We start from the raw sequence: 12,337 nt of genomic DNA on the forward strand, positions 1-12,337 counted from the left end.
TAAATAGTTAAAAGCAAGAAAAATAAGTACCCACATTCCACAAGGTGTCTCTCAGCCATCTAGAAATGAAAAGCTCCACTGTTAAACTTGAAATCCACGCCAGCAGGTTGCCAAGTGCCCTCCTCCCCCAACCACCCACATCAGTTGCTGGCTGTCAGCTTGACTGATGAGTCACCGGCTGCTCAGAACATGCAGGTGAGCATCGCCGCTCACGAATTTGGGCCTGGAGCGCTGAGAAGCTGCAGCAGCTGCTTTGCTCTGCATAATCTCATCCATCTTTCATTCAGAGAGACTCTAAAACACTCCCCTATTTTACCTGCTAGCCACTGCTCTATGGCCGTATCGCACTATGCATTTTGGGCCACCTCCAGCCTCCACTGAACAAGCCTAGTTCCCTCTACCGGGTATCTCTTCTGTTCATCCATAGAGTTTCTAAATGTTATTTTATTGGTGTATCTCTTACTGCACATATTCTCTGAGCATTGGTGAACATCATAACAGAAAAGGCGCTTCACTTAACCTGTTTTGCTGCTGTTCATAACCTTCCCCAAATGCTTCCCCAGAGACATCCATTTTGCTGTGGTCCCAATACCACAATATAACGCTCTGTCTGCTGTGCTGAGCAGTAGCAAGGGAGAGCAGAAGTTCCTCGTGGCCTGATAGCTCAAAAGGTGTTGTGTGAGATACTGCAGGGTTCATTGCTGTAAGAGCTCCAGCACAGAGGAAGGTCTCAGGTTAAGGAAGTCAGACAGCAGAGGCACCAACAAGATACTGCCTGTCTGATGTTTGCAGAGTATCCCACAAGCTGCTGGAAAAACCTAGTCTATCCTGGGGGTCTCTTGTACTAACGTGGCCTTTGCTGCTTCATGCCTGCATTCAAAGACAACACCTGAGGGCAGATCCCACTGTCCAGCGTCTGTTGGTTCTCCACACAGAACCAACCCAACTGCATATGTCCCCACGGCAAAGCCATGTTTGTTGTTGAATCCCCTGGAGAAAGGGAGGAAGGATATGAGCTGTGTTACCTGGGACGCTTAGGGTCTTGCTGTCTGTTAATCATGTGCACAGAGCTGCCAAACTCCTGCGCAAAGCTTTTCAGCAAGTACAGGACAAGGCCCTTCTCTGTGAGCTAATGCAGGGTTTCCCTTGTGTGCACCACAGACTAACAGAGCTTTTCTGGCAGCTTTTTCTATTCACTGTCTTTTAATAAAGGAAGTAACCTCCTTCTCCCACAATGCTTGTAACAACACCATATAATGCCTTAGCCGAGGTAGGACAATCAGTAACTTTTATGCTTCTTACCATGATGCCAACCAATCATTGCATCCCCTCCACCTCCTACTATTTACTGTTCTGAACATGTTCTCAACAGAATTGCTTGACCCAGCTGTTAGCAGCCATGTGCCTGTTCCTTCTGTTCTGACTCTTGGGCCACAAACATCATTCTTATTATTGCTGGAGAGACTTGCTAATTCTCTCCATCTAGATGGTGGTTGGCACAAAGGCAGGAGAGTATGGAAGAAGCAACCAGTGCCCAGCTGCTTGCTCACTGCTAGGTCTTAAATTGATGGGGGAAGCTGAGGGAAGAAGCAGTTGGCAGATGTTCTCAGTCTCTTCTAGATCAAGGAGGAATTCTGGCCCTACGTTTTCCCCAGCATCTTACCATTGCAAGTGCTGCTTTCTCCAGTATGCCTTGCAGTGTGAGTTGTGGCTTAAAGCCTTGTTCTGTCCTGTGTCTTACTCAACATCACTGAGTCTGCTGTGGTTTGCTAACCTGCCTCTTGAGCAGTACGTGGAGGCAAATCAGTAGAGACATGGACCTGCCTCAGCTACCTCTGTCACATCATGGTTTACTGGATGAGAGAAACAGTTTCACTGTGTATATCGGGAACATAATCCCAGTTTTGGTGAGAAGGTTAACATGATGAGGTTAACAGGAAAAGAGTTGATAGCTCCTCCTCTGCCATGGTGGAAACTCATGCACTTTGAGCTGAATGCAGTAACCTAAACCTGGCCTGACAAGTGAGTGGGCATGCTCATTCGTAGCTCAATGGAAGAGGCAAATATACATGTATGACTCTGATGGGTAGGAGACAGGATGCTCTCACTCACACAAAGGCTGTGCCCTTGCTTAAAATTATTGCTACAAAGGACAAATAAGATCCATGCTGTGGAAAGACAAATGGCCCGAACTCAACTAGAAAGTATAGTTTTGTTGACTGAACTTACCAGGCTCCTTGAACTCCTTAAAGGTGTCATTCACCAGGGGGAAATGGATTACTATGGGTGCTCTGGGGTCCTCTGCATCCGAAAAAACGTAACATTCCTTTGGGTTCTTCTCTTCTTCTTTACTTATCTCCACTTTGGGGAATGGGATTTTTTGTATCTTGCAATATTTGTATGTCATCTCTAATTGCTGTGGACACAGAATGTCATTGCCTTAAAGCTAACACTAAGACAAGAATCAGGTTTACTGAGGTACCACAGAAATACTGTGGCAACTTAATTCAGTCCCTAGAATCACTCTGCAATGAATGTGTAGTCCAAAGTAGCCACAGTATAACCCTACTTTCTGCCACCACTCACCACAAGTCAGAAGATGCTTCTTATCACCCTATAATGTTTTTTACAGCTAGAGGGAATGACCAAAAGCCACCCTTAGAATTTGTCATGAGGACAGAACAGGAGAGATCAAGGTCATATCTCCAGCAACCTTTACTGCAATTCCCTGAGGATCCCAGGAAATGCATGCTGCGATCCACTACAGAGAAGAGAGCCAAATGGTTTCTATAGTTCTGGTCTTGAAGGGAGTTTCTTTCCTCACGGTGACTGGTTTGCCCTTGAGTGTATGATCAAGACTTAGACAGCCACTTACTTCAAAGTTTTAATAACACAAGAAGAGTTTTACCAGGGCTGCAAGGAATGGAGCATGTTAATCTCACCTTGAACACATTCCCCAAACCATAATCAAGTGAAATAATGACATCTACATTCCTCTCTGGCTTGAAAAGTGCCGCACCACTGGTGTTGATGAAATAGCCAACATCTATCAGGCAAAGATATTTCTGCAGCGGTGTCAGATTGTTAGGGAAAGAGTCCAGCACGGTGTCTGAAAAACATTTTAAATAGAGTTAGTGGTGCATCGGTAGGAAAGGAGGAGTCAGTATCTGTCTGTGCTACGTGTTAAGGGCAGCCCCTCGGTTGCCCTCAAGACCAGGCTCACCTCCCTCCACAACGCGAGCCCACAAACGTGGCCTCAGGAGCGCGCCCTCCAAACTGCACGTCTGAGCAATGCCGGCCTGTTACCACACTCCCCCCGGCACACTCACAAAGGCAGGCCGAGAGGCAGCCAGGCAGAGGGCAGGTGAGAGACAGACTCCACTGGCCTCACAGCTGCTCTGGGCAGTGATTTTCCACAGAATACAGACTTTAGCCGACTTTTTTTCCCCTAAGAACTGGGAAAAATGCAAACAACAAAAACAGTTTCACAGTGTAGCAACAAATCTAACAACGGCAGTACATCACTGCACTTTCGCATTGCTCTCTTTTTGCTTTTGCAGTCTCAGGACTAGGCTCCTCTCCCAGGGTGAAAAATCTGACTTCAACCTGCTTTCAGTGATCTCTCATATAAATTATCTTAGCCATGCTGCAAAAAAATACCGCATCATGCACACAGCATCCCCTACCAACAGCTTAAAATTGCTTGAATTAATTAACCACACATTAACACCAAAAGGAGCCAAAAGGGGATTATACCAACTGGCAAGTTGAGATTTAAAGACAGTTTCTGATAGCTAGACTCTTATTTCTCTGCTAGCAACCCCACCAGCCTGCCCTGTAGACAGCAAGTCCACTATTGTTCCCCTGGTACCATTTCCAGTTCCGTGGAATAAGAAACATTTTGCCATGGTTTTAAATATCAAAATAGTGGTTTAAGAGTGTTCCTCAAGTTCACAAAATGAGGTAGCAAAGTCCAGAGCAGACCCCTTGAGCCTTAAATCATTTGTGCTTAGGTATTTTAAGAAACTGTTGAACACAGAAATACTGCAGGTAAGTTCCAGCATTTCACTTCTTTCAATCTCTCTGCCTCCTTGACCTCATTCTGTAGTGTTGATTTAAACCGTGCAGAATAACTTTAGCTTGTTCCATAGCCTGGAATGTTTGACAGCAGCTTGAAGTAATAACTTATATTTTTTCCATTCCCTCACTGTCAGGTCTTTACAAAATTATTTACTTATTTTAGCATTCATGGCTGCTGGGAATTCACAGATTCTGCTGTAATGAGAGACATTTGCTTGCAGTCCCTCACAGAAGAAACAGAGCATACTTTTTAGTTTTACTTGGCCTGGTGAATATTTTCAGTTGAAATTCCATTACTCCCATTTTCTTATCATGGTGATGGAACTGTGAAGCATTTATTCATGTCTGGATATGTGAATTAGAAGTAGGTATTTCCTTGGGAGAGTCTCTTCTTCCATCCCATGCCCAAAAAGGGACTTTAAAAAAAGTCCTGCCTCAGGAATTCCCTTGAAAGCATGAACCCTACTGTAAATGCATTACACTAATTCGAGGCTACGAGTTCTCAAATTTCTCACCATGAAAACTAGGCTTTTCACATGGCATTTAAAGTCTTGGTTTAATGTGTCAGATAACCTGAGCTGCAGGGAAGCCTTTAAAACACAGCTATATTCTGGAGACTTCACCTACCGTGAGACTATCATTTCTGCTCACTGAACTGGCATCTCCTCTTGCTCCTAGAGATGGATCCATACCTGGTTTTAGCTTGGTCTTATGCAGGCAGCCAAAAGAGGATACAAAATCTGCTAATTTTTCCCACTCCAGACTTGATGCTTTCCACTTATTTTACTTTATTTGTAGAATATCTACCCTGAGTTAGTCTTTAGCGTCCCTATGCTCTCTTCTTCCAAATCCTCCTTGAAATCTGCTTCTACACAATTGCCTTTACAAAACTGCTAGTCAACAAATGTAAGGAAAATTATTTTTTTTAACATTTACGGACTGACAATCTTATCCTTCATCCACCTTCTTAAGCTACTTGCTTGCTCCTTCTCTCACCCACCCTTCTTATGCTACTTGTTTTCTCCTTCTCTCACTTTTTTTCTTAGAGCAGACTCTTTTAGGACATGGACTTTTTGCTTAATGGACATTTCGAAAGCACTTAGCACACTCTGGGCTCTGCCTCAGTCCACAAAAAAGCCCTACCGTCTCTTGCCACTGTCAGCAAATCATGTAGCAATGGCAACCAGGGACAAAAAGTGTTGTAACTTGAATGAAATAGGGGGTAGAAAACACAAGTTGCCAAAGACAAGGACTGAGAGGAGGCAGAGAACACATGTTTTCTTGCTGAAGTCAGATTAACCTTAATAATGTGGGGTTCTCCCACACTGCTCCCTGCTCATGGAATAAATGAGGACAGTGGGATTATGGGAAGATTTGCGATGCACAAAACCTCAGCTCCATCACCTCGCTATCATTTCACAGATTGTTTCATAGGTTTTGAGGTAAAACTGTTACAACTGTTTACGTTGCCTGCCTGCAGAGCACAGTCCATAGAAAATTGCTGTTCAATTTATACATCAAGTCTACGCATTCTGTTTGTTTAATATATGTCTAAACCTATGTGGCTTTAGCTCTCTGTTGCTGGCAGTTCTGTTTCTGAAGGGTTAAAGAGAGGTCTCTGGATGGATAAGTCATCAGGCAGAAATACCAGACATATGGGCATCCTTCATCTTCCTCCTTCATCTGATCCACATAATAACCTGCTATTTTATGCTTCCGGTGTTGCCTTTGTTTCTTGACCTCAAAAGATTCTACCCTTTCTGAATCTTTTGACTACTGTACCTATGCAGAGTGACAAACTTCCTGTAAAAGAGCATGCTTTGACAAAAATTACAGATATCTTCAGGAGGTGAAAGAGTGGCCCATGGACTAGTTCATTTTAACCTGTTAGCCTAAAGAAACAGACACCATGAACACAGTTCCATCTCAACAGATTTCCAAACCCTGAGAAAATATCTCTAAATGTGAGATTTCCAAAGTCTAAAAAAAAAATAAAAATCTGAGATGTTACCTGCACACTGCAGCTAACTCTTTGTTGCAGTTACCTTTCCATTCAATAAATTTTTTCTGATGGATATAATCCTTATGAAATTCTAAGCCTCTCAGGAAGTTATAAGACTTTCCCAGTAGTGGACGTTTGGTCATAATGTCCTGAAACATTTCATACAATTTCCCTGACAGACAAGACGGAGGCTCGATGATAGTGACATCATCCTCAGGGGAATGTTTGTCTGAAATAGAGAAGGAAACGTGAGAAAAAACATCAGCAATCTGTTCTGCCAGGCACTTTTACTGGCTAGCTGCCCTTGCTGTCTTCCTGTGGGTCCCTCCCATCCCTGTTTCTTGCAGATTGCCTGAAAACATATGCACATGACCAATCCCATTTAAACAAAGATGTATTTGGTTTTGTTTAAAGCAAGCGCAGCTTTTGTCTTTTACTCTTTCAAATGACACACCGGCTTTGTACTTTTGCCTACAAGTAAAAGCCACCCTTCTCATTTGCAGTCATGGGAGGAACCATTTAATAGACCATGAGCAAATCTTAAATGAAAAACATTTGTAACTAGCATGAAGTGTGCCTCTGGGTTTAAAATAAAATAAAATAAAATAAAATAAAATAAAATAAAATAAAATAAAATACAATAAAATTATATGAGATGAAAACATCACATAGTGATCATTCTGATACAGGTGAAAAATCACACTGGCAGATCCACAGTGAGGCAACACAACATGCAGTAATTTAGGGAGAACATGTGAGAGATTATTCACAAACAGTATCAATAGTGTATCGTAATCCTTTCCTGAATAGGAAGCACTGTCTGATCAAAAACAAATACTGATTTTGAAACTCTTACCTATATCTACCATATCTTTGGCCCATCGTTCCCAGAATTCATTTGAATTTGAGGACCAGTACAAGCCATCCAGCAAATTCCTTGTAAAGATGTTTGTCCAAAGACCTGCAAGTCAAACCACATGGGAAAAATACTGCACCACCACATGTTGACCACCAACTATTACAAGTATCCATGCTACGTATTATTGGCCCATGTGAACTGGCCCTGTGATGACACAGCTTAAGCAGTAGGTCTCACAGACTTCAAACATAATGGTGTCAGCAGTTCAGTGCTCTTTCTCAAGAGATAACTACACACAGACCATTCACTGTATAGTACAGAGTAACAAAATAAGAGGTATCAGTCACCCAAACGATGCTTTAGAGTGTTTACTGTGTACTTGTGAAAGAAAGCAGGCTTTGAAAGCATGGTGAAGCCAAATAAGCATGAGGCCATTCTTTAAACTGATTTATTCTTTAAATTGATCTAAGACCCGCTTTTTCCTTTCAGGCATGTTTTGTTTCTGTGCAGTTCAACTGGTCCAGGATCAAAATAGAATTGGCTCCATATGCGAGTCTGCTTTTGGAAAAGAACGAACTATCCTTTGTCATTAAGACCCATGCCAGGTACTCGCACGAGGAACAAATTCAATCTCTAGCAGACTTCACAGTGAGAGAAACACAATTTTTGTCTCCACTGGACCCTTGTTTTTGGTATCAAAAATGGCTAAAATTCTGACAAAGATCTAAAATCTGCCTGGGGCAGACGGATTCCTCTGACCAGCTGCTTTTCCCCTTTTCTTCATCTTTAGAGGCAGAACAGCCAGTCAAAGCAGTTGTTGGAGGTTAAAAGGGCTTCCTTCATCCTTGTAGGCAGGGAAGATTAGTGACACCATTCTCAACCCACAAAGCTCAGATGGTTCTCACCTTTGTGGGTTGTTCTACATGAGTTCTATTTTATTTTTAGCTCCTTCCAATTCTACCCCAGCAATGCGTTATCTAGAAATGTAGTTGATGAAGTTGAAGAGTTGATGACTGGTCAGGGAAGAAAGGCTTATTATTTCCTCAACTTGCCTTCACCTTTTTGTTTGGTTCAGAAAATGGGAAGGGGAACCATGCTGCAACTTCCCCAAATCTGCCCAGGTTAAAAGGGAGGACAGGAGGAAAGAAGCTTTACAAAGAGCAGAAGTGTACAAAAGGGGTAAAAAGCCCATTGAATCAAGACCTAGAGCAGACCTGCTGGCAAGGAGTGTTGTACACAGACCAGTGGCTAGCTAATACCATGCTTTCTACCATGTTGTGATTAACTATATTGCACTGCTAGGTCACCTTCCAGGTAGCAGATCCGAGATTCTGGCAGCTTCTTCACTCGCCTTCCCATGAAAAATTCACTGTCAAAATATTCTGAACGAATGGAGGCTCCGTATTTTGGTATGGCCACCTCGTAAGGAGAGAACTCTGCCCACTCTACAAAAGAATTGACACATGGCATGTTTACTGTAATAAGAATAAGAAAACAAAATCTTTCCCTGTGGATAAAGCTATCCACAAGCTCCATGGATCTTGCTTGTCTCAGCAGCTCTGTACTATCAGTAGCTTTGTATTGCAAACTACACTGTCTAGTTCCATACAAACTGAGAGATGATTTGCATACAAAAGGAACTAGCTTTTTCACATCAGAAAGAGTCTAACATTAGCTTCAAAAGCTTGGCTATATATTTCTACATAAAGATTCTAGGATCCCACTTGCGTCTCTGAATCAAGAGCATCAAATGTACAACATGGAAGTGATCCAACCTGCAAGGAATGATTAGCAAGAAACCTCTACTAACCCAAACCCATCAGTCTACATGATATAACAAAGCAGCCTGAAGACACATCAGCTCCAAACTAGAAAGTATCACAGTGTGGGCATGGCTGTGCAGTTTCCTGATTCAAGCTGTACTGCACAGGTATTGCAGTAGAACAGTAGCTATAAATCTAACCGAATGTAAGTACTACCTGTTTTTTCTTTCCAGTATCTGCTAATTTTAAAATCTTTTGTTGAATGTAGGCTTTGTCCATTTAAAGGGTGTCATATCACCCCCATCATAGCAATCATACTCCATTCTATTTTCATACCCTCATCACTGTAGTATTTAGGGAAGTGACAATTACATTTCACAGCACTTCTACAAACTGAGGAACCATCAAAGCCATTTCATAGGTGTGGAACTAAGGCAGAAAAAGATCACATGATTTGCCCCCACTCTCTCACAATGTCTGTGGCAAAACTAGAACTTCAGCCCAGACCTTCAGAAATGCCCTGTTCGTGGCTGAAGATGTTATCCAGCAGGTCTGCTCTTTCTTATCAACACCCAGACAAACATTTTATTAAAAGATGAATACTGAGTCAGGGCAAGCAGCAGATGTATTCCCCTTTTATTCTCCACACACATGCACCCTCCCTCCAAATTCTCTTCAGTCCCTATTCAGAGTCAGAAGAAACTCTAGGAATACTTACCTCTAAATTCAAAAGTACTGAACTTTTCCTCTTTCACATTGAGGACTGCATAGAAAGGCAATGGGTTTTGTCCATGCTCCAATGCCTTGCGCTGGTCTGTGAGTTTGTACTTTCTTGGCTACTCAAAGAGATAAAAAAAATCACAGGAAAACTCTGGAAAAGCATAAGGCAAAAGCACTGACACAATCTACCTGAGTACAGATAGATAACAGATGTTTTACAACCTACAGGAATCTGAGTCACATTTTTATGAGAGACCTGTTCCTTCATGTTCCTGCACTTTCCTTCCTGGTTGCCTTTTTGATACCTAGTAAGCTCTTCATTAATATCTAAGTGCCTTGATTGCCTGCATCCCACAGATCTTTACTAAGGCTGAGACTAATGTTCACATGAGGACAGATTACTTTAGCTCTTAAGTGTCCAACTAGAAACAGACTTTAAAAGACATGAATTTTCAGGGAGGGGGGGGTTGCTCAGTTCTTTCTGAAAGTTTGCCTACTGAAGTTGCTAGCTGTTGGGCACCCTAGTACAGAGGCAGCTTCAAACCATTAGCTATGCTGGAAAATCCTGGCTACAAGATCCTCTGTCATTGTTTACAAATCACACTGGGATGCCTCAGTCACTTTGGATTTGTTCCACACATTACTTCATGCCCTCAAAGAGTAAAGTGCTAAAGAAAATGAGTGGATGTTTCCCAGATGTGTGGCAGGACCATGTACATACCCGTTCGTGTAAGAACATTTCCTGAACAAGTGACCACAGAGTTGTAAAAGATGACACATGTCCTGCTTTTGCCCTTTCAGCGAGTTCCTTGTGATAATACTTGAGATGCTCTATAGACATAAGGTTGAGCTTGCATTTTGTCACTTGTTCTTTTACTGCCTTAAGTGGCCCCTCCAGAGTCTTCTGTGACCAGTCGGCATGCTCATACAGGTCTGCTAGGGTCCTAAAGAACAGAAATGTGGGAAAATCATCCATTTATTTGGATGGTTTTGGAAAATTACTATATCTACCCAACCACTTTCATCAAAGAAGAGAATCAGCAAGCCTAAACTGAAGTTATGATCGAGAGCCAACAGTAATAGGGGGAATTACATTCACTTATTAACAATGTCAGACTCTGAAAGCAATGCATCTCTCTCACTGTGTGGAAATGTAGCGTCACAGTCATTCCAAATACAAATCTCATTTTCTATACGCACCATGTCGAGCCAGAAGCCCCAGTGATATAGGTAACACAGTCCAACAGATGTAGCTTCTGAAGAGCTAAAAGGTGCCCAAACATAGCTGACATTGCTCTGAGGCCTCCGCCTGTTGCCATAACAGCTATTACTGGGACCTGTTCAAAACATAAGTATTATCTTCAAAAAGTTACTCACTTGCCTACTTGGAAAAGTCTAATTACAGCTCTTATAATTTCCTCAGCGGACTTCATTGGAGGACAATGAAATTACATCAACATTCAGCCAGTCTTTACCTGTACTTTCTTTAAATTAACCTCCAGATACTCAGTGGGTTCCCTTAACCCCAAAGCTTGGGTAAGTTTGAACATGCAGTGATTTTAACTTTCCTTCCTCCCCTTGTTCTTTATAATTGGAATTGCAATGATTAATAACAGATAATTATATGATTTTGTTATAAATAACAAAAATTGTAATAAATGTAATTAAGAATGGATTCAAGGAAGTCCTGAGCAGAGTTAAAAAAATATATATTAAGCAAACAAAATGACTCTTTGGACAGCATCCATTCAACAAATACAATTCCAGCAAGAAAATAAATGTTCACTTAAAAATTCACCCTGAATCTTGGCAACAAAACATATTTCAGCAGGAGCTTGTAATAAAACGTTCTTTCTCCACCCTGAAGAATTCTGACTTTTTGTAAAAAGTGTTTAAAAATGAAAAAAAAAAAAAAAGGTAAGCCTAAAGAAGGGACATTACAATGATTTCATAAATATCTATGTGAGGTGAATTTTAAATACTCCTGTTTTCCTACTTGGTTTGGGTTGTCTGGCTAGGCTGTGTCTAATACAATGTACCAATGCCTTTTATCTTGCTGACCTGCTACATCACACTTTTGGAAATGCTGACTTTGAAAAGTGGTATATTATGTCCTTGGGAATTTGACCCATTGAAAAGAATGGAAGCATGAATAGCTGAGCTGAAATTTTAGATGATTATGGGGTATGCCACATGGAAACTTCTGTCCTGCTGCCATTCAAATCAATGGGTTTGTCATCAACATGCAAAAACTACTAGAAATTTTGTGGGGAGTTGTGCCGATCCTAATTCAATAGACCCACACCCCATGCTTGGATTCCAACTCACAGACCTCATGTCCATGTAGATCTCTTTCCAGATGAAGAACCCTTTTCAGGGCACCAGCAACCACTCTCTTCCTTTTTTGCAAGAATTCTTGCTCTTCTCGGCACAGATCATACCCTAAGCGCACATCTAGTTTTTCTGTGCTGAAACATAAATAAATTCAGAGGCACAGGATTGGTGTTTAAAATGTATATGGGTCTATTTTCAGCAACTGCAGTCTACTAAAAATCATAAAAAATTCATGATTCACTGTTCAGATTTAGAGACAGAAATGCAGCTTCCAGTTTCAAAGAAACTGCTTTGCTTCTACATGGTCTCTTTATTTTCTGATGTTTCAGTGTATGTTTTACTGCCATCTAAGGATAGCAAATATGAAAAAAGAAAGGCTTCTTTGTGTCTTTCAGTAGCTTTGTAAGCTGAATCCTTTCTATTTCTGTTTCATATCATTTCTGAGCAAAAGATGACTTGAACCTAACAAAGTCTTTAATGGGGATTTGTACCACAGATTTATACAGAAACAGTACAATGAAAAATATATTCAAATAATTTTAGTTTATTTGTTGTCTGTCTCATTATTTTACACTGTAA

At 41.5% G+C, this 12,337-nt stretch overlaps 1 protein-coding gene across 5 annotated transcripts in view; it reads right to left on the minus strand.

Annotated features, from left to right (window-relative positions):
* The window catches only part of PLA2G4B (phospholipase A2 group IVB), a 58,168-nt gene that overhangs the window by 6,076 nt on the left and 39,755 nt on the right, over positions 1 to 12,337 (minus strand). For all 5 annotated transcript variants that reach the window (XM_075030675.1, XM_075030674.1, XM_075030676.1 and 2 more), the window contains 9 exons: positions 11,757 to 11,892; positions 10,625 to 10,761; positions 10,146 to 10,368; positions 9,423 to 9,540; positions 8,249 to 8,386; positions 6,939 to 7,043; positions 6,126 to 6,311; positions 2,943 to 3,109; positions 2,230 to 2,416 (listed from right to left, as the gene is read on the minus strand). In XM_075030675.1, the coding sequence (XP_074886776.1) occupies positions 2,230 to 2,416; positions 2,943 to 3,109; positions 6,126 to 6,311; positions 6,939 to 7,043; positions 8,249 to 8,386; positions 9,423 to 9,540; positions 10,146 to 10,368; positions 10,625 to 10,761; positions 11,757 to 11,892 (1,397 nt within the window). The remainder of the gene's footprint in view (positions 1 to 2,229; positions 2,417 to 2,942; positions 3,110 to 6,125; positions 6,312 to 6,938; positions 7,044 to 8,248; positions 8,387 to 9,422; positions 9,541 to 10,145; positions 10,369 to 10,624; positions 10,762 to 11,756; positions 11,893 to 12,337) is intronic.

Source organism: Buteo buteo, chromosome 6 (genome assembly GCF_964188355.1).
Source record: "Buteo buteo chromosome 6, bButBut1.hap1.1, whole genome shotgun sequence".
Classification (NCBI taxonomy): Eukaryota; Metazoa; Chordata; class Aves; order Accipitriformes; family Accipitridae; genus Buteo; species Buteo buteo.